The sequence below is a fragment of the Amphibalanus amphitrite genome, unplaced genomic scaffold (assembly GCF_019059575.1).
Source record: "Amphibalanus amphitrite isolate SeventyFive unplaced genomic scaffold, NRLGWU_Aamphi_draft 000044F_arrow, whole genome shotgun sequence".
Lineage (NCBI taxonomy): Eukaryota > Metazoa > Arthropoda > Thecostraca > Balanomorpha > Balanidae > Amphibalanus > Amphibalanus amphitrite.
The window spans coordinates 1280321-1308108 of NW_024881540.1; the positions used below are offsets into that span (position 1 = coordinate 1280321).

The 27788-nt window shown below is 48.2% G+C and overlaps 2 protein-coding genes across 3 annotated transcripts; one reads left to right on the forward strand and one right to left on the reverse strand.

Annotated features, from left to right (window-relative positions):
* The first annotated feature begins 4667 nt into the window (after window positions 1–4667).
* LOC122377449 (zinc finger protein GLIS1-like) lies at window positions 4668–12729 on the forward strand. The gene is made up of 6 exons (XM_043357488.1): window positions 4668–5584; window positions 7029–7190; window positions 8974–9087; window positions 9220–9376; window positions 9582–9668; window positions 10269–12729. Exons 1-6 carry the CDS (start codon window positions 4970–4972, stop codon window positions 10313–10315), a joined length of 1182 nt encoding a protein of 393 aa, XP_043213423.1. The 5' UTR covers window positions 4668–4969; the 3' UTR covers window positions 10316–12729.
* On the reverse strand, window positions 12718–26848 carry LOC122377450 (tax1-binding protein 3 homolog). 2 transcript variants are annotated; one of them, XM_043357490.1, is made up of 4 exons: window positions 26602–26848; window positions 22139–22270; window positions 21780–21857; window positions 12718–14460 (listed from the first exon to the last, which is right to left on the reverse strand). In XM_043357490.1, exons 1-4 carry the CDS (start codon window positions 26644–26646, stop codon window positions 14350–14352), a joined length of 366 nt encoding a protein of 121 aa, XP_043213425.1. In that variant the 5' UTR covers window positions 26647–26848; the 3' UTR covers window positions 12718–14349. The 2 variants fall into 2 exon arrangements, with proteins under 2 accessions (XP_043213425.1, XP_043213426.1); XM_043357491.1 differs by lacking the exon at window positions 26602–26848 and adding an exon at window positions 22604–22662.
* Between the last annotated feature and the right edge of the window lie 940 nt (window positions 26849–27788).

Here is a 27788-nt window from a genome sequence, read left to right on the forward strand (position 1 = left end):
AAAGACGTTCCCAGGTTTCCTGAGGCATTGCGAAAGTGGATGTTGAGTTGATTTTTGAAGAATTTTTAAACTCTCTGCACCTTTTAAGGCCCGGTGAGGGCCCAGTATCCCTGGTAACCATGCAGTCCTGAGTTTTTTCGACCTGGACTTGAGCTTGTGACCCCAAGCAGCTCAAGAAATCGTGGACAGAACTCAAGACCCTTGATGAGCTGAAGGCTGTCGTTAGTCGTCGAGGACTACGCCCTCACGAATCACGATGGTCGTCAACCATCTGAGACGCATGGCGCGGCACACCCGGCGCCGGGCGGAGCTCTGCTGCGCGTAGAGGGGTGGGCACTTCGAGCACCTCCTTTAGACAAACGAAGTGTCACAACTGAATTCCGTTTGTGTTATGTCAAATGTCCAACATTTGTCTTTCTAACGGTGTGCTGTTTATGCATTAAAATATACATTATGCGCCTTTCGTGGGGGCTAACTCTATGTCATTCTATCTTGATCACCCTGTACGTTGTCAACTCTACAAACGATTTTATCTACGATAGGCATCTAGTAAATAGATGAAATGTAGTGGATACTATCGACTACATTTCGTTTGCGAATATTATCTTACTATTAATTATTTTATTCGCGTTAAACGGTGCGAAGGGTTGCCTGAATATTATCCTACTATTAATTATCTTATTCGCGTTAAACGGTGCGAAGGTTTGCCTATATGTAAGCATTGGCTTCAAGGCCGGCCTTCATCATTTCAAAAGCTAATTACATTCCAGTTTGACCTATCCCAACTCTACTCACAAACGTTCCCCATTTGAGCATTCGCGTTGTTGACCGTTTGAGACCGGCACCATTTAGTAAAATTATCTAAAAGATTGTGCTCGATAAGTCTGGAAACAAACATTTCCCCCTACAAAAGTTTTTGATTCCGATGAAAGTAAAAAACTAATCGTTCAGCCTTTGCTTATGAAAATTCCGAACCCAAATATTCAGCAATTGCTGTAATTTATGCCGATTTTTCTCACTTATTTGCCAAACTAGCACACGTCACACTGTGCTGGAACTATTCGCCGGACATAAATACAGGGTGTCCCAGAAGTCTTGAAGCTTTTTTATTTCTGTCGTGTGACCTTGCTATGCCACCGATTAAGGCAAATGATGCCTTAAACGAAAATGAATTAACTGAAGTTTTGTATTTGCATGCGTAGAGCACCACTTTAGTCAGGTGGTCCCCATTGTGAGTCGCACAAGAACGAGCGCGAGAGATCACGTTCTTCGCTGCCGCCAAGATCTCCCGATTTGCGAAACACCGGTGTCGCCATGCCCGTTGCTTGTCAGCTTCAGAGCCTTATTCCATGAAGCGAGCCAGGAAGCAGCGTATTGACCCCTGACCCCAAGAAAAGATTAGCAACATAATGATTTACTGATCAGTGATCAGGAAGTCTTCGGAGGTGTTTTCACGCATCCATTTCGAAAATAAAGCTCAGCTGCTTGAGCGCGATCAGCAACAGCCCATTGTAATCCTTTGATTCGGCGCATTATTATGGGGCTAAGACAAATATCAACCTGTTGCTGGCAAATATACGTCGCAAATTAACATTGTGACAGGTTGATATTTGTCTTAGCCCAATAATAATGCGACGAATCAAAGGATTACAATGGGCTGTTGCTTAGCGCGCTCAAGCAGCTGAGCCTTATTTTCGTAGTGGATGAGTGAAAACATCTCAGAAGACTTTCTGATCAGTAAATCATTAGGTTGCCAATGTTTTCTTGGGGTCTGGGGTCAATACGCTGTTTCTTGGCTCGCTTCATGGAATAAGGCTCTGAAGCTGACAAGCAACGGGCATGGCGACACCGGTGTTTCGCAAATCGGCAGATCTTGGCGGCAGCGAAGAACGTGATCTCTCGTGCTCGTTCTAGTGCGACTCACAACGGGGGTCACCTGACTAAAGTGGTGCTCTACGCATGAAAATACAAAATTTCAGTTCATTCTCTTTCGTTTGAGGCATCATTTGCCTTAATCGGTGGCATAGCAGGGTCACATGACAAAAATAAAAAAGCTTCAAGACTTCTGGGACACCCTGTAGTAACCATGAATGCAACTTACGTAGCCACATCATGTTTTGTAAACACTGTGAATTTCGTCAAAATCGCCACCTGATATAAAAGACGATCAATATCTGTTAGATAAGTCCATACGAGTTTTCTGTTGTTTCATATGATGTCAAACTTATTTTATTTACGATCTATTCTAGTCCCTAGGCCTAAGTAATGTGTGTTGTTATTCAGTGTTTTCATTTCGATATGTAAAACGATTAACCTTCCAGGCGGTGGGGGGGGGGCATTTTTTTGCCCCCCACCTTTAGTTTTTTCGATATATCTCGAGAACCGCTGCGCCGATCGTCACCAAACTTTCAGTACCCTCCCGGGAGCAGCTAGCGCACATGGTGACCAAAAATTTTTCCAAAGGCTATGATAGGTTGGCCGCTAATGACGTCAGAGTGACGTCATTTTTGCCATTTTCGACCCAAAAAAAGGTTTCGCGGGAAGAGCTGTCAGGCCCACAGCTTTAGAGATACAGAAAAATGTTTCAGACATAAAAGGTGTGGAATTAAAAGGGGTACAAAACTGCTATTTCGGTTTTTCGAATTTCTTGGATTTTGGCCCCCAAAAATCAAAAAATAGATTTTTTGAATATAATAGCCAAAAAATCCAAAAAGTTTTTTGAATTTCAAAATAACCGGAATATATGTGATAGCCCCTACCGCCTTCTATCTACATACCAAATTTGAGATCGATACCTCTTTTTTTGGCCAAGTTATAGCGAAAAAACTGTTCAAAATTGATGACGTCAAATTTTCAAACTCAATTTTTAGCAATTCTAGACCTCGTAGCGCAAAACAAAGACCACCATTAGACTCCCCGTGACGAGCTGCATCGAATCGATACCCATTTTATGCAAAAAGATCAACTTTGAAATTTGACCTTTTTTGACCTGACCTTGACCTGACCTCCAACAGAAAGTGACCTAAACCGTACCTGATGGTCTTATAACCAACACCATTGAGTTGGAAATGAAAAACTGGCCATAAAACATGCATCGCATAACCTTAGTAAAGCTGGGCTCATTTGGTGACCCTTGGTGACCTTTGGTGACCTGACCTGTGACCTGACCTGGTATGACCAGTGACCTCTAATAGCAACATATGTACTAGACAACTGACGCCTTATCGCTGATTTTCGACAAAATGCGTTTTACTCGGTGTTATAGCGCTTTCCCTAGAAGCCCCGTGAACGGTGAAAAATTTTATCTTTGACCTGACCTGTGACGTCATCGGTGACCCCGAGGTCAATGAAATTTGGTTTCCCTCAACAAATTTGACAGGGCTATCGAACGCCGTTTGAATTTTCCGAATCCGTCCAGTAGTTTCGGAGATACGGGGGGGCAAAAAAGTGCCCCCCCCCCACACCGCGCGGAAGGTGGCTGGTAGGCCCACCGCCTGCCGGGTTAATATTCCGGTCAGGGTTGATGCACCCTCCCCTTTCGCAAATGTCATAATAAGGCGTTAAAATATGATATACCCTATGTGGAATTCCTTTGATACATTTCTGAGGTCACTGACCTGAGGTCATCTACAGGTCATACTTTTTAATATCAGCCAATGAGAATTTTCAAGAACTTAAATTTGGGAATTTTTAAGACATCCATTAGCCATCCTATTTCATCATTTTGGTAAATGTTCAAATGGCTGCTGAATTCGAATTCAGCTCCAAAAACTAGCCTAGAAACATGTAAAACTAAAAAATGAACCGAGGTCATCAAAGGTCAATGACCTGACCCGACCTTCAGGTGACCTTGACACCCACGCTTATGAATGGAACCAACATCATATCACATGTTTGAACGCTTGAAACTACGAAAAGATTGCAAACGCACGGCTAATGCGAGCCGACATACGCCGAATCGCGATTCCGGCCAAACATGGTCTCGAAAGGTAGGTCACAGGTCACAACGGTCATTTGGGTCAGGGTCATGAAATTTCAGGGTAGGTGTAAAATTGATTAACTCGAGAATACTCAAGGTTTCGTCGCAATTGGCCGCTTTTTACGCGAGTTATTCGCGAAACCCGAGGGGAGGGTCCGTTCGACCTCCCCCCTCCCCCTTTACGGGCGAGGGCTAATCTTGAGGCGGGAGATGTGGTTTGATGATGGGCATTGATCAGGTCATGGGGTGCGCCAACTAAGCTATATAAGTGACCCAGGTGTCCTGTCGTCCGATGCCCAAGGCTGTATCGATTTTTGTCGCACGCATGAGCTAGCCGCTGAACGTGCTCTTCGCTCTACTTTGACCCGTCCTACCCCTTCACTTAACCCATGAGCCTGAGCCGTCGCATAGCCTCAACATCTGTTGATTGTGCATTGTGCAACAGTCGTGCAATGACCGCTCGAGATGCCCCCAACCATGTCCTGACGAGGTCTGCGCTCCGCAGGTGGCGCCATGCACCTGGAGCACGACCCGAGCGGCGATCTGATGGGCCAGCAGCAGCTCTCCCCGGCGCTGGCCACCAGTTTCTCGCTGCCGGAGGACGCGGCGTCGCTGCTGGGCGCGCTGCTGCACCCGGACGGCTGGCCGCCGCCGGAGCTGGCCGCCGCCCAGCGGCGCGCCAGCAGCCAGGCGGGCTCGCTCAGCCCGCTGGCACTCAGCCCGCGCACCTCGCTCGAGCTCGGCCCGCGCACCTCGCTCGAGCTCGGCCTGCGCGCCAAGCGGCCCCTCTCGGCGTCTCCGTTCCCACTGGAGGCCGTGGACGGCCCGATCCGCGGACCGGCCAACTCTCTGCAGGTCGAGCCGGCCCCCGGTGTCGGCGGCAACTACGGCCACGCGCTACGGCCGGTCGGCGGCCAGCTGCCGCCGTTCCAGTCTCTGCGGCCGGCGGAGGCGGCCAACTGGCCCTCAGAGGCGGCGCACAACAACTACATGGTACTGCCGCAGAGCCAGTCGCACCTGCTCAAACAGGAGCCGGTGGAGCACGGACAGCTGCTGCGCCCGGAGCCGATCGGTCAGACCCAGATACTGCGACAGGAGCCGCTGGGGCAGACCCAGCTGCTGCGACAGGAGCCGGTCGGCCAGACCCAGATGCTCAGACAGGAGCCGGTCGGCCAGGCGCAGCAGCCGCCACGATACGAACTGTGCACCGGCCAGGGGCGCGACTCGCCGCTGCAGGACCGTCCGTTCAGGCAGTACTCTGCCGAGCTGGCCGGCTGCACTTTCAAGCAGGAGGTCGAGTCGAGCCAGTCGCCGTTCTCCGGCAGTTACGGCAGCGGCGCGGCGCTGGAGCCGGCGTCCACCAGGGCTCAGTCTCCGCCGACCGCCGGTCCTCTGCCGTGTCTGTGGGCCGGCTGCGCGCTCCAGTACGACCGGCAGACGGCGCTCGTCAAGCACATCGAGAAGGTGCACGTGGACAGCCGCGGCTGCGACGAGTACACCTGCTACTGGGCAGAGTGTCCGCGGCAGCAGAAGCCGTTCAACGCGCGCTACAAGCTCATGATTCACATGCGCGTCCACTCCGGGGAGAAGCCCAACCTCTGCACGGTAAGAAAACGGCGAAAAATGCGGGTTCATGGAGGGTTGAGAAAAAAAAACGTACAACAGTGGGTGGAAAGATAGGAAAGGAATAAGGGACACACAAACTCAGTCTGGCGCTATCCGTGTGCTACTCTCGAAGTGCACTGTGCCGGTCGGCTGCGGTGTAGCGTCTGCCGCCCCCATTAGCCCTGTGTTACCATCTGCAGCCGACACATACGTCTCATTAATTCAACCAAATTTGCGCGCGTACAGCACGGCTGAAAAACGGCCCGCGGGGCGAGGCGCCTCTGGAAGAACGTTGACACATGTGTCGAGACGTCTGAGGCGGCCAGTCCGGGGCGGGAGGCTCAAAGACCGCTTCACGCGGCCAGAACAGAAACGAAAACAATGTGAGACACGGCGGCCGAGTGCGAGCGTGTCGCCGCCGGCGGTAGGGGCCCGAGGGAGGCTTTTTGCCGGAGCGCACCCGTGGCGACGTAGTGACACATTTAATGGTGCTATTCATTACAGTGAAAACGCCCTGTCGGCTGCCACAGATGCGTCCAGAGAGAGCTCCAGTGGCGCTCCAGAATAGATAACCCATAGAAGATGTAAATTAATTTCGCATGTAATGTTAACTTCTACTTATTACTTAATGGGAGGGATCAGGACACGTTCCGTGAAACATGTCCACTTAATTAGCGATAGTTCCAGTCAGAGTTCATTAGCTATAAGGGAAAATAAAATGGGACGCGGTTTGGCAACTTCACAAATGTCAGGATGTGATAAAAAAATTAATCAAGAACGTATCAAGATCAAGATGTTTTTTTCCTCAAAGTATTTACCTATACTTGGATCTAAATTTCAGAAGTTTCATTACTAAAAGTAGAGTTCAAAAGTTTGTTGAGGGAAGCATCCCTGAAATCGGACCATGGCCTCTTTACTCGCTCATTCGAAACAGTTTTGACATCCAAAATTCAGCAATACAAACCTGCCCCGTGTTGTGCATGCGTACTCCGGTCTTTCACTTCTAGAGCTCCAACCGGCTATGGCATCTACAATGACTGCTCGGGTGCTGGCCAGATCCACTGGCTACAACATGTGGTCTTATGACTATGATTTATACGGGTCATTTGTTCCCTAACCAGTTGCCAAACCCTAGGTACTAGGTAGGTCACAACACGTGGTCCCCATGTAACCTGAGCCGCGCATGCAAAAAGGTGTCCCTTCCACTATCAGTAGCGTCGTCGGCTGTGATTCGGGTTCAACTAAAAGTTCACTGATTTATTGTTTTGCGCTGTTTGTTCTTACTTTTTTTAATTAATCGACAAATATATAGTTCAGTTCGAAACGAGTAAAGCATTTGCTTGTGCATTTGCCAGCAGTGCATTTGCCAGCAGTAGCTTTCTCATTGTAGCTTGTGGCTGTCCCGTTATTAGTCGTATGAGTAACGATGACATTCTTTTCGCAGTACGAGGGCTGTAATAAGGCATTTTCCCGGCGTGAGAATCTGAAGATTCATCTTCGATCACATACTGGGGAGAGACCCTATAACTGCGAGTTTCCCGGATGTCCGAAGGCCTTCTCAAACAGTTCGGACCGAGCCAAACACCAGAGGACGCACAAAGACGCTGTAAGTACCCGACTACCATACAAATAAGGTGCTTGCTGTAAATACACGCCTAACCTAACCTCCCTGTAAGTAACCTGTAAGTGATGTGTTCCGGGTATTTGCATTGTGCAATGTGCACTGTAGTCTGTTCACTGTGCAATGCATAATAATAACTTCTAGGCCAGCACTTCGCAAGATCATCTTCCAGTCGCAACTTTCATTGCAACCTCGTCCTGAATCTTCACTTCCAATTCTTTCTTCTTCTTTCCAAGCTCCCTGCCGTCTCTCCTCTACTGTCATAGTTTTCCTTCCATCTCCGGTAGCTCCCATTTTTAGTCTTCGGTGGCTCCCCAGTTCTTTTCCGAGCGTTTCCCACCTCTCAGTGGACTTCCTAGTACTCCCCGCCACTCCCCGGCCGTTCTTCCGTTACCGTCCGGGCGTCTCTGCAACGGCAGGATCCGGTCCAGTCCGGACGGAACACACATGGTGACGCCGGAAATCGGCACGGCGTCTGCCTGCCCGCGGGATCCCCATTCCCCACCCAGTTCCGCCGCCGATAGCAGGACGGAATGATTCAGAGAGTCACGCCATCGACACCGGATACATGGAACCAGTTCGGTACAAATTTGAATGGAAAATGCTTTGTGGTACAAATCAGCCAGCTGCGGTCTTTCGGTTTCGCTGAGACACCGAATCGCTGCGGCTTATATCTATTTTTCGAGTCGCCCCGCAAAGTGAAATGACCTAGCAATTGGAGCATCGGCATGCCCAGACTGTCCTATTTCAATCCGCATATTTTGGCGGGATGGTGTGGTAATCACACACAAAACTAGGTAACACATTTTGTTGAGATATCCCTATCCGAACGGCATGGGTAGTGGGTACGCCTTCAGCTCGTTCTATCTCAGGGAAGTTCCGGCGTTGGCCCCGGCGCGCGCTCGCCTCGTCCGCTCCGTGCACGGTCTCTGTGTACTTTGTTAGTCAGCCACGGCAGCGGACAGGCAGCAGATGTGCCGTGCCGCGGCCCGGTTACAGGGGTGACCCGGCGCGGCGCCGCGGCACACGCCGGCCGCTGACGAAACAGCCGCTGAACTCCGCGAGACCCTGCAGAACATTGCCGTGTTCGAATTGCGGCGAATCCAAATTTTTTATGTTGCGACGAGAAGTAGTCATGGTAACGTGTTTTATCCAAGATTCCTCCCCGGCTCCTTGAATGGCATTATGTACAACTAGTGCAGAAACGGCCAGATGTAGGATGAATTCAATCAGACGAATGCAATACGAACAATTGAGCGTACAATGAGTATGAGGATAATTATCGCGGCATTCGAAGAACTCAGCGCAAGAATCTCCCACCACCGACCTTCAGTCGGCGGTCCGGCGGCCCCGGACGGTCGGCGGACCGCGCCGACCATCCCGTCGTCGCCGCAGCGCACCCCGTCGGACCTTGGTCGGCGTGGGAATGTTTGTGGTGCGGCCGGCCGGCGGCTCCGGTGGCGGTCGGTGCAGCGCCGCCGCCGCGCCGGCCACATGGGCGCCACGCGCACCGCCGCGCGGCACCGACGACGGCGCCGACACCGACAGGGCAGGGAGGGCCAACGGACGTGCGTGAGGGGATATGTAAACTGCCTTCTGCGCTCCACAGGATGATACGGATAGACTTTTGAATACGGTCGAAGACCTCAAGATACAGAGGTCTATGGCAGGACATGACATATAACCTGCGCTGTGTCCTGGACTCCCGAGTTCTCAGCGGTCGATGTAGGCATAAGTTTGCTTATGAGGCTCCCTCGGTCTGTTTCAGAAGCCATACATGTGCCAGGTTCCCGGGTGCAATAAGCGCTACACAGACCCCTCGTCGCTGAGAAAACACATCAAGAACCACACGGCGGCCGAACAGTCGGTCTCACGACAAAAGGTACGTGGCTGGACGGTGGACGCTTTACTCCCTCCGCTATTATTTTTGTTGTCACTGCTTTTGTTGTTGTTGTTATTATTGAATTCTTCAAAAAGGGATGTTGCCTGTCGGCTGACCGGGATCTGCGCTCAGTTCCAGGTGGAGCTGGCAGATATTGTCAGTTACGAAGGCCCTCCGGAGCAGTGGTACGGCACTGAGCATCAGCACCAGCACCAGCACCAGCCTCAGCACCACCAACAGCTTCAGCACCAGCCTCAGCACCAGCCTCAGCTGTCCGAACAGCAGCAGGGTGAGTTGTAAGATGTGGGCACCCGACGGCAAAACCATGCAATTTATCCAAATTTGAGAATGAGCTTCTGAACGATTTTGTAGCGATTCGCAGCAGTTATCACTTTTTTGCCATGAAGCCGTTTCGACTGATAGAGCGGCGTGCCACGGTTCGCCCGCTCGATAAACACTGTGCGTACCAACATACCGCCCATTTGTTCCTGCAGGAGACTGGCGCTGTCAACCACAAGTGGGCGCCGCTGCCGGCACTGCCGCCTGGTGGTGGGACGCCGCACTAACTGACGCCCTGGAAGGTGAGCTCGAACACCAGGTGGCACGGGTGGCCTCAGCGCAATTTTATGGCATTTAACGTCTTGGTTGGCTGGAGTAGCGTAAAAAGGGATATTGTTTGCTGTGTACGCCGGTACCACTCCATTCGACACCGTCAAAAATTTCGCCCGCATTCAACGTCCGTAAATAATGGTTGTGTTGGGAGTCGGCATTCAGCAGATCCAGCACCTCCATTTCACTTCCTAGCCATCATTACTCATTAGCACTCGCGCCCCCGGGAAGCGTCGAGAGTCTCGGTGCCGTCTCGGTGCTCAACGTCAGCTCAATATGACAGAAACAAAGTGGAGGGGAGGGGGCGGCAGGTGGCCCTTTAATGCCCGATTTAGCTCGGACAGGGGCCACCGCGGAGCGCCGCTGGCAGGGCGCCTCTCGGCGGGTGGCCGGCCCGCTCGGCGTCTGTTTACCTACCCGCACGTGCCGCGCAGACAGCTCGCTCCGCCGCGCCGGCCCGACCACCGCTGAGATATGAGCGTCACGTCATCGGTGACTCGACTCGTCTGTCGGGTCAACTCCGACCCCAGAGACGGACCATTTACCGGAGACTGACGGTCCTCTCTGTTCAGTTCCAGAGCTACTGAACTTTCCGAACGACCAGACCGTGCTGCAGTGAGGTGGCAGCGCCGGCGGTCGCTTCAAGTTGGGTTGCGGATCACTGATGGCCAGAACCAGCTTCAAGTTGGACCCAGGTGCGCCCGAGCCGCTTCGAGCCGAGCGAGGCTCTATGCTCCTAACATAGACGGTAGTTAGCCGAGTGCTGCAAATGACTCGCGAATGGGAGTTGGTTGGTAGTCATAGGCCGACCAAGAAATAGGCCAGTTGTGTGAGCTTATTCGACCATTAAGTACTGCAATGCGTTCATCCATAAGTTGTACAAACGTGTTCGAGCGGTGATCTCTAAGGTGGGACCAAACTGGGATTCCGTGTATTTAAGAGTGTGTTGTTTGCTGCTGATATTTCAAAGAAGCTGTGGTGTTCACGTTCCGTCTTCGTGTTGCCACCATGGCTACAGGGTGTAACGAAATTATCCGGACATCTTTCTTCGCGCGGTAATTAAGAAGCAAGACATTCTGATATTTTGCCTTTTGAATTATTATATAGCCACCTTTCATAAGAGCGCAGGTACAAATTTTTGGAGCATTCCAGCCACTGAATTTTCCAGCACAGTGGGTTTCATATAGAGTAGCGCCTTACTAACCTGTGCCCACAGTTGGGCGGCGCTGGTGGCGGGTGTCCCCTCATTCATCTCCTGATGGACAATAGTCCATAAGATATCGATGGAATTGCATGGGAACTATTTCCAAACCATAGCCCTTTATCCCAGAAGAAAAATAGGTCCTCTCGGCATCACTTCTCATTCTGCTAGGGACTTGAAGGTGGTGCGCCGCCCCGCATGAAGACTGCGCGGCTTGAATCAGGCATCGGTACACGTTCAGAAACCGAGCCCTCCTGTGCCGTCTGGTTGAGTGGCTCCAACCAATCGCTAGCCAGAATGTTGCGCCGGTAATACTCGTCACTGATAGTGGTTTTCTGTGTCGTCATGAACAGCTTGAATATTACACAGCAGCTGAACATGCTCCAGGTCTGGATTTTGGCCGGATGTTTGACGCCGGCGACGGCCGGCACCTTCGAGCTGCTGGCAGCCCACACATGGCCGATTTGACGGCTCAACGGATATCGCAGCTCGAACAGCTTCCCATCCGACCAGGTCACCTCATTCATGTCTTCCTTCGACCAGTGGACACGCCCTGGCCTGAGGCCAAAGGTGGTGAACTGGTTGTTTTCCCATCAATTTCATTGTCTTTTCCAGTTTGAAGGGCAGTAAAACCAAGCTAAAGGGCGGGTAACGGTGAATCATGATGTGGGCCTCTTATTATCTGCCTTGGTAAGAATTCGAGTCAGTATGCGGATTAATTGGTGCCGTTTCCTTGTCGCTATCTTGACAACTCTCGTCACCACTTGGCAAAGGGCGCCTTTTGCGATCGAGGCCGGGCTGAGTCTGCCACCAAGTCGCAGCTTATTACGCCTCAGGCAGATGTGCTACTGGCTGCTGCTGATGTCCAGCTGCTGACAGACCAGCTTCTGGCTCATGCCACCATGCCACCAACACGTAGCCTTACTACGAAACGAGAGACTGTACTCCCTTCTCTCCACTGCCTTAAACGAAAACTATCATATGAAACCGTCGGCGACTCGACTCTTACTCAGAGCAAGAGTCATTTCGCAAGGTCAGGTCACTGCTGAGTTGAGAGCAGATACCAGAGGTATGCATTCATCCAATTTTCCAGTTTCTGACATTAAAAAAGAAACTGTGCGAGCAGATATGGCGAAAAAATAGATGTCCGGATAATTTCGTTACACCCTGTATGTTTGGTGTTGTAATGCTAGCGGCTACTGGCGCGTTTCGTGAAAGCTCTTCGAAATGTGCGTCCCTAGATGTCCATTTGGAGATTCTCCATCAGTGCAGCCGTAATGGCAAGCTCTTTAGTGCCGGTTTAAACTCGGGCTTGCTTTTCAAGTACAACCGAAAACTTAAAAAGCCAGTAGCCGCTAGCGCCAACGCGGCGAAAAGGCCGATGCTTAGATGTTGTGTATGCTTGTAAAGGTAAGATATATTGCCCACGAGGCAGCCATGTTTGAAAGGGAGGCCTACTACGACCAATCTGCGGTGTGGCAAGAATAGGAGTCACCACGTATGTATTTCATAGGCAATAACGGTAGGTGACGCTGGCGTACAGCGCTGCAGCAGGGATCGCGGAGGGGCCGCCCGAATGAGCCAGGGACGGGACTCCGGTCGCCGCGCTGTCTTTCACAAGACAATGACCGGGCATTTAGCAGGCATTCGACGTTGTGCGGGCGGGCGTTTTAGTGCAGATGATGTCTATGTGAGGGCGGGTGTGTGTGGGACCAGAACGCTGCCGCAGTCTTTCATTGTGCCTTTGCTGTCTGTGCGACAGCCCAGCGTGAGCCGCTGTTCCACTCGCATGCTAGCCCCGACTGTAAATACAACTCGGCCGATGAGAAAAATCACTGTGTATTTCACCCCGATCAGAATCTCTAGCGGTACAGACCAAGCGGATTCACTCGCGCATTGAGGCAGGGAGCGCCACTGGTAGCGGACCCTAGCGGCGGCCCACAGAAGCTCAGCCGCCGCGGAGCCAGAGAGCAGTCTCCACGGCTAAGGTGAGCACGCCGCTCGTCCTCGTCCCAAACACACAGCAACGTGCAGCAGATCGTGGGTGCACCACGGTCGCGACAATGCAAATATACTGATTACCCTGATTAGATAAATCTTACAAATGCATGAACAATGCAGACACAATAACATCAAGCGCATACAAAAGTAAATTAATAAGAAGCACTAAGCACGCACAAAAAGGTAAATCAATTGTATAAAGGAATGCATACGAGGGAATCAAATAGTACAGTGGTTTTCTGCCGCTTTGGCAGGCTGTTTCAAGCGGAAAAGTGATCAAGTATCGCTGAAAAGACGGATATCGCAAGCGGGCCAAAGCTGGTTTCATGTCGGTATGTGTTCAGTACGAATAAACTCAATTAAAACGCGATAAAAAGCAATAGAAAAACACGATGATATAAAAAAAATCGAACCACATGTAGCCGCGACGAACATAAAGCAGCTGCCAAACTAACACAGAACTACAACTGACCTGAAACTGTCGAAAATTTATCAGGAAAATGCGACCAACACTAGTACGTCGAAATCTAAATCACAAAGAGATTATGACTAAAACAAAATTAACATTCTCTCTTTTCAAATGTGTAAACAAAAATGAAATCTCCTCATGGTCCGATGTATGGAGCACACACTGAACACAACAAAATTGCCTTTTAGCCAAAACGGCTAACCGAGCAGTTGTAAGCATGGTCGTTTAAATCGGTAAAGTTTTGTGCATTATGAACACACGATGGGCGGTCTCCGGGTTTAAGTGACTGACTGCATGCCTAGAGACCTTCGCTCTGTCATGTGACTCGAGACAGACTGACCCAAAGTGAGTGTGTTTTTTTAAGCTTCAGAGGCGCTTCCAGTGACTGACTGGTCATATCGAACGACAAAATTCACTGGTGACACTAGGCGTTGCCGGGAGGCATCAAACACTTCAAAAGAGAGAGGGAATAAACTAACAACGACAGAAGTCATGACAATGTTTAACGCGCCATTAATAAAGTCCGCGATTCCCGCCAATTGTTAGTAAATAAATGCAGCACCAAGCTCAATCACTGTCATCACTAAGCTTCACAATCACAAAGTCCTGGCAGCGGCTGTGTGCGCGGCAATGGCAGCTTTTTAGGCCAGCTACTGCCATAAAGCCAAAGCAAGGGTGTCTGGTCGCACGCTAAGCGAGCTGACCATCCGCCGTCACTCCGAGCAAAAACGCCAGCCACCGCACCCAGCATCGTGCCGCGCTGGGCCGGCACAGCGGCCACCAAAAATACTCTGGCACTTGTGGACGCGTCATTTACACTGCTCACTCAATTAGGACGCAAAAGTGATTTGTACGAAAGCTCATTACGAACGCTGGAAGCCCGCCGTGGGGGACGCCGTCGGACTGCGCCAGTGGCGTCTAGCGGTCGCAGCTGAGGCGACAGACGTCAGCCAGCCGCCACTGTGACAGTCACGGCCGTCAACTACGAGTGCGTCACGCCATACCGAGCCACCAGCAGGTTCAGTGTCTTCCCCTTCTTGATGTAGTTGATGGCCTGCTTGTGCGTGACCATGGTGAAATCGTAGCCCTGACACTGAAAATAGAGTCCAGTGTGCGTGACGGGGAACGTGGCGGCCTTCGCTGAAAGTCGGCATGATTAGGAAAATCGTCACCTCAATGAAAATCGGTTAAAATGGCGTGTCAGATTTATCGCAGCTGGGTAAAATGCTACAAAAACTTAAGGGTGCGATGTTAATGTTAAGTCAATGGGAGGTGAAAAACCGCAATATCTTGAAAACCGATAGAGATATTAGCCTCAAATTTGGCAAGTACCTGCTCCATAGGTATACGAAGCCTACTCTGGACAAGTTGTTTGATTCCGTGCAATATTCACGTTGATATTGCACGATAAAGGTGGAAAAACTGAAAAGTTTGGGCCGAAATTCATTAAACGTCATTCAAACTAGGCGCAAAAAATGAGTGGCAACCGCATATCCTCAAAGTGGACAACAATTCTATGTACTCCGATTTTTCATTTTCTTTTTGCAATGTTGCAAAAAATGAAAGTAAAACTTTGCTCATCTTTTATTTTTTGTGTGACGCATAAAATAAAAAAGTGGCTACATAGAAATGTGCACAGAACATTTCTTCACACGAAAATGAAGTTTACTTTTCAGAAATGTTGGAGCTGTGGCTGGAATTAAGCCCGAATCATATCCACTTTTTGACTGTTTTGTTGGTTCAAGGGAGTGCCGCTAGATGTCGTATGGGTCTCCGCCTCGGTCCCTGCCGTTCCCCCATGTAATAAAACCCGCGAGTCGCGTCGACCGGCGGGGAGGGACTGTCAACACACGGTGATTTACGGTCTGGGGTTCCCGCGTGCGCTGGTGGCCATGAAACTCTGCCGGAACAGAAGCGAACACGGGGTTGTCGGAGGAAAATACGGATGGTGGGTGGATCGAATGAGATTAGTAGATTTTGTATGAATAGCACATCGATATACAGGTTACCAACTAACAACCTTGGCGCCTATAATTTACCTTCTCCCTTAACCCGCGCCCTGCTGGGGGGGGGGGGGGGGTTTGAACACCCCCCTTGTGGTTTTTCGCGAATATCTCAAAAACGGCGGCGCTTTTTGGTACACCTTATCGTACATCAATTCTACACATGTTGTGAAAATTTCAGACCAAGGTCATTCAAGGTCAGGTCACCAGGTCACTTGAAGTGACCTCACCTCATAAAAAGTTTCAATGTCTGTCATAGCTACACCGATTGACCGATCGCTTTGAAACTTTCAGCGATTGCTAAGAGCAATAGCATGTACAAAATGTATATCTCAGAATTTCGATATCGATGACCTAAGGTCAGGTCAATTTTGCGACCTCCCCATAATAAGTCAATGGGAGAAAATTGAAATGCGCCTCTTTTGGACAAAAGACATTATAAACACTCCCAAACACCGAATTACCAGTGGTTTAGACACACTGAAGATGAAAATGGTGTCCGTGACCCTTGTTTATGCCCTGAGGTCATCTTAGGTCACGAATGGTATCTAACAGTCTTTCGCAAATAACTTTTGATAGAGGCATGCTGGAGCGATGAAAACGCCTTAGATGTGTTCAGCTCGACGATACGGATCGACTGATATGCAACATGACCCTTTCCGGTCAGGTCATGACCTTGACCTGAGGTCAAATTTTCAAGTTGACCTTTCAAGGTCAACTTATAGTTCATTCGATGCGTCTTGACGAGAGGAACACAATGCCGGTAAAAGTAAGCTCGTACAAGGCTTGGGTCAAAAGTTATTGCAGAAAAACTGTTTCCGAAAAATCGGCTATTTTTGCAATTTTTGCCCCCTGCAGGCAAAACCGTTGACGTTAGGTCAAATCTGAGAGAATTACTCAGAAAGGGCTTTAATAGGGCTATCGAATGCGCTTTTTCCGCGGCGCTGTAGCTCTATTGGTTCTCGAGTTATGCGTTGGCTTCTTGGAAATTTTCGACATTCGACCTGGAAATCGGCGAAATTTTGCCTTCAATGACCTCTGGTGACCTGACCTTTGACCTGACCAAAAAATTGACCAAAGTGATTTCGTCATTATTTTTGACGCTCTTTCGAACGCCGCCTTCCGCGTATCGCTACGTGGCCCAGGAGCCGAGTTACAAGGGGGGGGGGTGTTCAAACCCCCCCCCCCCAGCAGGGCGTGGAAATCCAGGACCCCCAGCCGGGCGCGGGTTAAATAAACATGGGTATTACATGTGAACTGTGATGGCATGCTTGAATTTAATTGTGGCCAGTCTGTCTATACGTCAATAATTTCACAATCGCATAGTACTCTGAAGCTGCATTTGTATAGCGATTTAGTATAGCGATCATTTAGTAAATTCTACATTTTTCGGGGTAACACCGACTGTTGGGTAACACCGCCCGAGCTCAGCAGGCAACGAAATTTGCAGATTGCTGGACTATTAAGTTGTTCTTCTTATCGTAAATTTCGAGGCTTTTTAGTACCTTTATTTATAAAATACAGTGGAAACGATTTTATTATATCTCTCGTACAATGTTGTACTCATTTATATAACTAGATGACTTAACCCGCGACCGCCTGGGGGGGGGGGGGTCGGATCCGAGCCCCCCTCCGTTTTTCTTGAATAACTCATGAACCGCTTACGCTATCAACTTGAAACTTGGCATACCTTCTCCCCCATCAATTTAACGTCTCTTGTGTAATTTTTAAGATTTTTTTCAAATTATTTTTTTTTGAGATATATCGATTTTAGTGATGTAACTACATGGCGTTTTCAGTTAGAAAGTGATAAATGTTTAAAAAATCGCCAAAAATCAAGGTTTAAAGCAAATTGCAAATTAAGGACATGAATAGACGCAGCTCAACGAGTTCTTTAAAATAGCTATCTCAGATTTTCCATGAAATGCGTTTTTCACCCCTAAAAATTCAAAAAACTTTATTTTTGGAAAACAGCTATTAAAATCCAAAATTTTGAGAATTTCCAAAAAACGGAATATATGTTATAAAGCTCTATTAGAACATTAGATGTCCCAAATTTCTACTTTCTATCTTGATTTTTGATCCCCAAATTGTAAAAATAGCTCCAACATGCATATTGCATATTGCATAGGGCATGGTGACGTCATAAGCATTTTCGTGATTTAGAAGCACTTCTGAACATCGCAGGTGAAAACAAATGGCACCACTAGATTCCTGGGACAAAGCTCGTCTAGAAAAGTGCATTTTTATGTCAAAAATAAAAAGTTGATAAATTGACCTTTTTTCTTAGCCCTCGTTTAGTTATGTATGGTATAAACGAATTTTTATGCTTTCAATGCACACTTATCACCAGCACAGTGACTTGGGGTCACATATAACCATTACCATCGGATTCGGCGTGAAAAATAAGCCATAAAACATGTGTCGCACGCCCATGTAGTAAAAAGTGAAAACCGTGACCTTTCGTGACCTGACCTGACCTTGACCCGTGATTAGCATGACCCCTACACGCACATGGTACCTTCACTAGGCCTTTGAGGTCATTTTTGGTGAGTTTTGAGCAGCAGCTATCGATTCCGCTGTCCGTAAGCCTAATCATGCAAAACCCCAGAATTTGACCTTTGACCTGACCTTGACCCGAAAGTTGATCTCAATCTTAAAATCTTAAGAGTGCTTTGGGAAGGTCTCGTAGAGACCTTTCGAACGCCGCCTCGCGGGGCTCGATACGACCATTGGTTCTCGAGATAACAGGGGGGGGGGGTCGGATCCGACCCCCCCCCCCCCCCAGGCTATCGTGGGTACGGAAATAGCCCAGGCGGTGCCGGGTTTAAGTCCCAAAAATTATTTTTCTCGAAAATTTTCATTATCCTCTAAAAAGAAAACATAGCGACAACGTTCTTTCTTTATTTGAAATGCACCACTCCAGGGTTAGGTGTCACAATGTGCTATTAAATACCAAATTTCTCAAGTGGGCGTGTTACCCAAGATTCCTTTACTACTCAGGTTGGTTCACTAGGGAAATAAAGGCGCCGTGGTGACGTCATCAGAGGAAATTCTTCACGTTCAAATGAAGGGGTCATTTGAATTGCTGATTTTGGCTCGATATAGTCCTATTTTTCAGTTTCAGCCCCATTTATCGTAATGAGGCGAACTCATTGTTACATTGGTACAACTTTTGATGACGCATAGTCCTTGGTTTTTTCTCCAGCTCGCTCGAAAGATGATTAAATTTGCATGCATGCCTATGGGTGAAGGGAGATTCTACCCCCGTGGTGACGTCACGGTAAAGGGATTCTGGAGCTCGTGAACGGGGGCTGGTGTTACCCAAGTGTCTACATTTTTCTAAATAATCCTTCAATATGGCAGCACGACAAAAATTTCGCTCGAGCAGGAGCACGTAATGCATGAAGGAGTCCTAATTATGGCGAAAAATACTACTTCAGGGCTAATGTTTGTCAAATAAGATCAGTTCTTTTCTGCTTATTATGCTACAAACAGTATAAAACGTATTCACAAAACGTAAAATTAGGAATTTCTCGCAAATCACCTAAAACAATGCGGTGCACTGCCCACACCTGCACTTCTGTTGTCGTCACGCTGCCAAAAGACAGTCAGCTGTCGCCCTAGACCTTTTATATTTCTGATATCGGGGTGGGCGGTGTTCCCCAAAGGGCGGTGTTCCCCCATCTTCCCTTAGGTTAACTTGATGTTTTGTAATATTTGTAGTTTGTACCTACTTCCAGTCAAGAGTCTACTCCGATATAATAAAATTATGCGCATGGGGCTTAGCTTCAAACGACATGCTTTCAAATGAGAAATGGATGAGAAATGGAATACGAATCTTCCAGCTCATAGTCTGCTCCAATAAAATAAGATTGTGCGCATGGGGCTTAGCTTCAAATGAGAAAATAGATGCTGAACTTCCCGTTGTTGTTACGGAGCGAGCGAAGCAAGCTAAGTCTTTTCAATATAACGGACCAGTATGACGCCTTTTGGGGCGACTAACGGAGCGAGCGAGAGGGTGAGCCTTGCACGTGCGAAATTTCGAGGGGGTATCTCCAGCTGACTTGTGCACGACACCCTACTAACCGGTCACTAGTGATGTGCCAAATTTGAGCACAATCGGCCCAGCCGTTCTCGAGATCTGGAAGCGGCACCCTGCACGTGCGCACGTGCAGAATGGGTCCCAACTGACTTGTACACGGCACCCTCCTAACTGGTCCCTAACCGTGTATCAAATTTGAGCGCCATCGGTCCAGCCGTTCTCGAGATCTGGAAACGACCCCTGCACGTGCGCATGTGCAGCAGCACCCCAACTTCGGCACATGGATATTGGATATGCATTGCCTTATGCCTAGTGGGTGCCTAGCTACATGCCAACTTTCAGCGCAATCGGCCAAGTAGTCACCGAGATATTACAACTATTACAAAACTGACACCTCTTCGTTTTGCACGTGGCACGTGCATAAGGGGTCACCCACATGCATCGGGAATAGTCCAATACTTGGTAGAAGGAATGAAGCTATCCTACAAAAATTACCGCATGTAAATCGGTCAAGTGGTGGCTGAGATATAAGCGTCGCAAAATCGTGACCACGGCCGGCCGGCTGGCCGGCCGCTCATACTAAGAAATTTCCGTTATTCTACGTGCACCTCTTCGTGCGTAAGAGCGGCCCGGCCCGACTCGGCCCGGCCTGTAACGCCTTTGAAAGGCTTATAACTCAGCATCCGCTGGGCCGATTTACTTGCGGTAATTTTTGTAGGGTAGCTTGGCACGTGCCACGTGCAAAACGAAGAGGTGTCATTTTTGTAACAATTGCAATATCACGGTAGTTACTGGGCCGATTGCGCTGAAACTTTGCATGTAGGTAGGCACCCACTAGGGCCTAGGCAATGCATTTCCATGTCCCATAGTTGGGGTGCTCTTGCACGTGTGCACGTGCAGGGGTCGACTCCAGATCTCGAGAACGGCTGGACCGATTGCGCTCAAATTTGGTTACCGGTTAGGGATCCGTTAGAAGCGTGCCGTGCAAAAGTCAGTTGGGACCCATTTTGCACGTGCGCACGTGCACGGTGCCGCTTCCAGATCTCGAGAACGGCTGGGACGATTGTGCTCAAATATGGCACATTGCTAGAGACCGGTTAGTAGGGTGCCGTGCACAAGTCAGTTGGAGGTACGTACCCCTCACAATTTCCCACGTGCACGGCCGATCCTCTCGTTCGCTCCGTTTATCGCCCTATAAGGCGTTTTACTGGTAGTATGTGTACTGTGTAGCAATGCCAATCTAGCACTGCATTTCACTTTAACAATGCCGTCAGGTCAATCATGTGAGAATATCAGACGCATTCTTGTGACTAGAGCTGCGGCAGACTCAATATTCGATAACATGTATCTTTATCAATTAATCAGTTTCGTTCTAACTGGGTAAGTACCTACCTACCTACACCAGACTAAGGACGGCGCCGGGAAGGCTCGTCGAGAGACGTGTTCCGTCCGCGCGGTGTTTACACACCATGATCTCCCTCAGTCGGCGCCGCCCGCGGCGCCGGCGCAGTAACCAAACGTCGTTATCGTAAGGGCCGTGAAATGAGGAGGGGGAGAAGGCCATTAACGTGGGAAAAAAGCGCTCTACCCTGGTGACATCTACTGGCTGAGAATCGGAGTAGTAGTGCTCGGACACCAACGCTGAGCGGAGCCACCTCCGAAGTTAACGCACCCTTAAGGCATATCCTTGCTCCTTATGCTGCTTTCTGTGTTTCTCCCCAAGCAGCATCTCATTGTCATGCTCGGGGCTTCGCAACTAATGAGCAATGAGCATCCAACCTAATTGCAGCAATATACAGCATAAGTATGAAGAGGATCTCCAACAATTTGCTCGGATCCTTTGTCAATCGAATTAATTACCGTATTCAACGAAGTAACTAGCACTTTTTGGGTGTTTAAAAATAATTTCTTCACGACATAACAAGCAGACGTTTGTACCTAATCACAAACTGAGAAATAGTTAGAAGGCTCAAGTCTCAACATCGCACGAAACAGCAACAGCCCATGGTACCTAGGGTTCATTAGGGTTTATGGGCGCGTCGACTGCGGTGGTCATTTTACGCCCATGGTACCTAAAATTTCTCCGAAAAAAAAAACTACCGGATTAGACCTCTGGGGTAGAGACCACCGAAATTTACACTATCAAAAGAGGCAATTCAAAATTGCAGTCTAAATGTACCGTTTCATTATCAGCAACTTGAGACCCATGGCTCCGAACCAAATCCATTAGGGGCAGACCGGCGCCGACTGGCGGTTCGGCGCTGCGAGCCGACTGGCAACGGTACTTTGACCGGTATCGAACCGATTGCCGCTTATCTCAGTACAAAGGACAACGGCTGGCGACAGAGGCGGAGCGGAACTTACCTGCAGTATTTTGTCGTTCACCTTCAGGCCAGCTTTCTCTGCCGGACTTTCAGGGTGCACCTCCGTGACGTAAATCCCCTGCGGAAAAGGTCATCATCAACTTACAGGGCGTCATGAAATGAAATACCGAATGCCCGATGCTGAACTGTCGAATCCACTGGTTTATCTGTTATGATTAGATACACACTTTGTACTATGTCATGAAACTCGCATAGCAGTTTCATTTAGAAATTAACTTGTAGACAGTTTGTACTGGCTTTGTACCCACACCTGTAGAATGGCCATATAGATGAATAAATGACGATAAAATCACGGTTACATGAATTTAAAGCAAGCTGTGTAGTGTGTAAAATACGTACGTTGTCTGTATAGCCCTGCGGAGACTTGGTGTAGTCCAAATCGATCCCTCCGCCGATCTTAAAGCCGCATTTGTACACTTCTTCTCCCTCCGAGTTTATGTGCACAAACTCCTTGTGCAGCATAATCGGAATCTGAAAATAAAGTGAAGTTAAATGGTCAAAAGATATCCTTTCATAAAACAGAACAATGTTACAGCACTACAAGTACCTATTAATAACACAATTGTGCGACGAACAAAGTCAAAATGAACTTCTATTCGGAGCATTATCAGTCCCATGGCTTTTGGTGACCCGATAAAGTGACACCCCGACACAATAGAAAGTTATTTTCTCGAACTGAAGAAGAAGCACACATGAACAGAGGCCTCTTGCACCAAAATACCTAGCAAGGTAGAATCGGCAAAATACCTACCTAGTTAAACTACCTACGGCGGTAACTTCTCTTGCACCATCCTACCTACCTACCTAGGTAAATTTGACAGCTCGCGTTTTTAGGATTTGTTTTGATTGGCTGTTTGGCGACGAATTATTTGTGGGCGCAAACAAATAGTAACTAAAGAATACAATTAAATGGATATTGTTTTTATTAATATACATTTTGGTATTATGAAATCATTTTTCATTTACGTAAATACCGATAGAAGTTATTTTGATATTAAATTACTTGAACAAATCAGCTTCGTTTCCATGACAACGAGTTAGTCTTCAACCTGGCTGTTCTGCTACGGAGGTTTATCGCCTTGGGCGTAATTCTTTTTTCCAACCAAAGGAAGGCGCTATACGGAGAATAACCCATTGCGTCATTGAAAAGTGACTTACACCTCGATCCGGTCAGCTGGCTGCGTGGCGTAATGGTTAGCACACTCGCCTGATGATCTGATAACTAACGTTCGAATCCCGCTGCCGGCCGAAATTTTTGGCGCGTTGTAGGTTAGGTTAGGTTGTAGGTTTGCAGGTTGTAGGTTGTAGGTTTGTAGATTAGGTTGTAGGTTTGTAGGTTAGGTTGTAGGTTTGTAGGTTGTAGGTTAGGTCAGGTTAGGTTAGGTTATGTTAGTTTTTGTTTGGTTTGGTTACAAAGAAGCATCTTCGGGTACAGCGCCTTCCTTTGGTTGGAAAAAAGAAACACGCTCGCCTTGGTACGGAGAAGCACCTCTGTGAACGCATGGAGCATTTGGTCAATTATATTATTATTCACTCATAAAACATTGATTTATCATTGTCTAAACATTTTGTAATGCCTAATTTACATAAAAGTACTCGTGGATTATCATGTGTTGTGCCTATTGTTACTAATTGAATCATTTTACCTAAGGTTTTGCTAGTTATTTTGGAAGCCCGCGTTTACCGTCAAACCGTCAAAAATTCCTCCGCGAGTACTTCTTTCCGGCTTTCGGTGCAAGAGGAAAACAGCCGGTCGGACTTTAACAATTGGTAAGTTCTTATGCCGCTCGGTAGAATTTCTAGGTAAATTTTCACGGTAGCGTTTTTTGATAGGTAGTTTGGTGCAAGAGAATCTAGGTAAAATCTGAATTTACCTAGGTAGGTTGTTTGGTGCAAGAGGCCTCAGGTCGTCACCAGCTGGCGGCTGCCTATCGGCCATACCATGAGCATCGCATCAAGATAGCAGAGATACCAAATAGCCTCAGCATAAGTAGCAGAATACCAAATGTAACACCATGACTTCAAGCTGACATTCTCAGACTCAAAAATGAAAATCCTATCATCAGCTGGCTGAGCTGGCAAATTACTACATTGAGACTGCTACATGAATATGTAGCGTACGACATGTACCTATACAACATGTATATATGAATGATAGTTAGCATGATGTTCATTTGTGAGAGAACCAACCCCACTCTTTCTTTTTGTAAATAATTTGTCAACAGTATAGACATACATTATATGTACGGCCCTCCAGCAAAAGAGTGGTTGGTTAGCCTAAGTGCTTTTGGTGCAATAACTTTGAATGACAGAGACACTCCTGTAAAATAACTCAATAGAAAGGAGAAGAGGGTTCGTGCACACACTTCGGCAATGGTTTTCAGCAGCCATTAGAAGTATTCATCAATGCAGATCGATTACTGTGGTAATGGCAACCAACCACTTAATACCTGGAGGGCCGTACATAATATTTCTATTTGTTAGAATTCATTAACAATTTCATATATCAAAGAACAGCAGAGGGTAAGACAGTGAGCAGCTTTGACTTGCATGCTGTGATGCCCTACATCAACATCAGAGAGTGTGGCAGTGCGAGAGAGAGAGAGAGAGAGAGAGAGAGAGAGAGAGAGGGAGAGAGAGAGAGAGTGAAATAAATAGATATAGAGAGGGAAAGAGAGCAAGAGAGAGGCGAGAGACAGGGGAAATATTAGGCTATTTGTCTTCCAAAGTCCACAGTTCAAGTCACAATTCCTCTTCTATATTTCCTTTCCCAATACTCCTGGCACAAAATCACTGTTTATGTTCCTCTTCTATAGTTCCTTTCCCGATGCTCCTCAGTCCTCAGACAGTGTCCTTGGTTAGCACAGCCTTATATAATGTCACGATTGTTTGGTACCCTAGAAAAACTTGCTGACTTAGTATATTTTGTTTGTCCCAATAACCATAGGTGGGCACGATCCGTTCCTCCGTTCCTCCGTTCCGGAACGCCGTTACAATTTTTAGGAACGGAGGAACGGACTCGTTACATTTTAAAAAGGGTAACGGACCAAGTAACTTCCGTTACGTTGGTTGTTCGTTTCTCCGTTACAAGTTAACAGTTTAGTCCGTTCCTTCGTTCCTCCGTTACTTTTCGTTGTCCGAGCGGGTTGATCTTTCAGCTAACCCACAGACTTAATGCAGCAGCGTAATAGTGGGTTATTGAGCAGCCCTGACTTGAAGACGGAAGATGGCCTCAGTGTACAGTGTACTGGCCTTCCGCAATGAGCCGGCGTTGCAGTATGTGTTCGCAAAGTTCAACACGGGCGTCCCTTCAAGCGCCTCAGTAGAGCGCATGTTCTCAATGGGAAAAGATGTGCTACGTGCAAAAAGGGCTACCCTCTCAGAAAGTGGCAGCGGAACATCTTCAATTAAGGGAGAGGGGGGGGGGCACTGCCGACTTTTTGTCCCATTCTTTCCATGCAACGCACATATGGCTAATGTTAAAATGCCAAAATCAAAGGGGGTACGGTGCGCCGGTGCCCCCCGCCCCCACCCCCCGTTCCGCCGCCTATGCTCTCAGATGCCAACCTGGAACGTCTAGTGTTCGTGAAGGGCAACCGGCATCTGGCCGGGGACAAGTGATGCACATCAGTACCACCAGACGTTCCAAGGTTTAGTGTCCAATCAGTGCCCGCTGTCTTGGTAGATTTGGTGGGCATTCCGCTTTCTCGGTAGGTTTAGTTTGTGTCAGAATGGTCTCAAAAATGTGTGAAATACTCAACATTTTAGCGTTTTTTATTTTGCTGTAACGGAGTAACGGACTAAAAGAACTTCCGTTACATTATATGCAGAGGAACGGAGGAACGAGTACCGGAAGTCACGTTTTGAGGGAACGGAGGAAGGAGTAACGAAGTTACAATTTTGGGGAACGATGCCCACCTATGCCAATAGCAATATTGTTAAACATGATAATAGGAATATTATGTAGGCTTAAGGTCATGCTAAGCATCTGAGAAAAAAAAAATTATTGAGTATGTTTTTTGAGGATGCAGTCTGTTATGTAAGGAAGGACATGAAAGGTACCTACACCTCAGCTACTAGCTAGCAGGCTTCAGCTTCAAAAGATTCCGACTTCCCAGAGCCATACTCACGCGTAGCCAGTAGGGCAGCATAAGTACCATCTTATGTGAATCACAAAGCTGTTTACCTACATCCTGTAACATTTATTAAATATTTTGTTTACCTTACTAGCTATGGGCAGTAGGTACCCAACATCTCATTTTTATCATATTGTGATTGTGCAGTAAAATAATTTTGTTTTAATTGTAATTCATCTTTGTGCCACTACCATTGCACCAAGTTATTTCTTAGAAAAAACATTTGAAACAAAAGATGCATGGATGGAAGAGTTCAGTCTCAATGTAGCTGCAAATCAATTATTATCATAAAACAGTTCATCAGGTAGGTACTTCTGAGTGCTGATCACGGGCACCTGCGGTAGCTGCGGCTCGGCGGTCAGCCGGGTAATGACGTCACAAAGTGGGGATGGGGCGGGTGGTGTGACGTCATACAGCTGCGGTCGGCTGCGGTCGCCTGCGTCTCCTGCGGTCGAAACGATCCGACCGCAGCGGCCGCAGGAACCATTTGTCATACAAAGTGGCGCGGCAGTTGCACATTCGTGTTACTTGGGCGCAAAATTGACACAGCCGCCGCAGACGAACACGTGATGACGTATACACAAGTGGGTGGGACTTACAGCCTGCGATCTACTGCAGCTACCGCAGTCACCGCAGGTGCCCGTGAACAGCACTCTGAAAACTTACACTTAGGCACTCAAATGCAGTTCCAGCTTCATGTTGAAAAGCCATTGTGATAATACAAGGCAACTAGTGAACAGCCTGATGACACAGAAAAAGCAGAGTTCCAAGCAGAGAACCAAGCTCACTTAATTTATACGGCCTTTTGCTTAAATTATAACAAAAAAGGTCACACAAAATACCAACAAGATACTTTATCACCGCCCTGTGTCACAGGTGTCACATTTGTCAAAAGTGTCAAGGTTTGAGAATTGACCTAAGCCATATATTCATAGCAGACCAAGGAGTAATTGATGATGTCACTAGCTCAGGGACGACTCGTCTGCAATCTCCAGTACCTATATCTATGTCCAGTCCACCCCGCAACAGCTGAGGAGCTTTTTTTAGCATACCCACGGTATATAGAGAACTAGCACACCCCTGCAGCGGCATATACAAGGCCGTATAAATAAGAGGGAATATATCGCTATTCCAGATTTTTGTGTCGACTTTGAGGATCTCGTTCCCGGAGCCGTGTTCGGGCAGCGCATCCTATTGTAAAATTTTGCACCACGCATACGGCATAGGCGGCGGAACGGGGGGGGGGCACTGGGCTCCGTGTCCCCCTTTAATTTTTGCATTTTAACTATGGGCGTTGCATGGAAAGATGGGACCAAAAGTCGGCATTGCCCCCCCCCCCCCTCCGCCACCACTGGCTCCCGGCACCTTTGGATGAGCATTCGAGCACATGTGTGGACAACGCAGTGCCTATCCGTTGCTACATTTTAAGTGGCACTCCCTCTCCCCCTCCCCCCCCCCCCACCGGCCAGGAGCTCCATCACCAAATGGGGGGGGGGGGGCTCCGGACCACCTCCCCCGCTGGCCTAATCCTAATTTTATTTTCGTTATGCAGCCTGATGTATAAGAGTACCTATGCCTTTTACTTGGGGTCACCCGGCGCCCCTCCCCCATTCATGAAATCATGGGGGAGCCGCTGCCCCCTGCCCCCACCCTCCGCACTACGGCATAGGCTATTACCTAGCCCTTGAGCAATTACCAGACAGCTAGCTGTTTCTGTGTAGACATATACGCAGTGTTTAAATTTCAATGCATATGCATTATGCATTGCATGCTCATTCTTATACGCTTCCTGTAGGCTGTAATACTGGGAGCTCGGCCTCGGCTTTAAGCCATTCCTCCGCCACCCTTTCCCA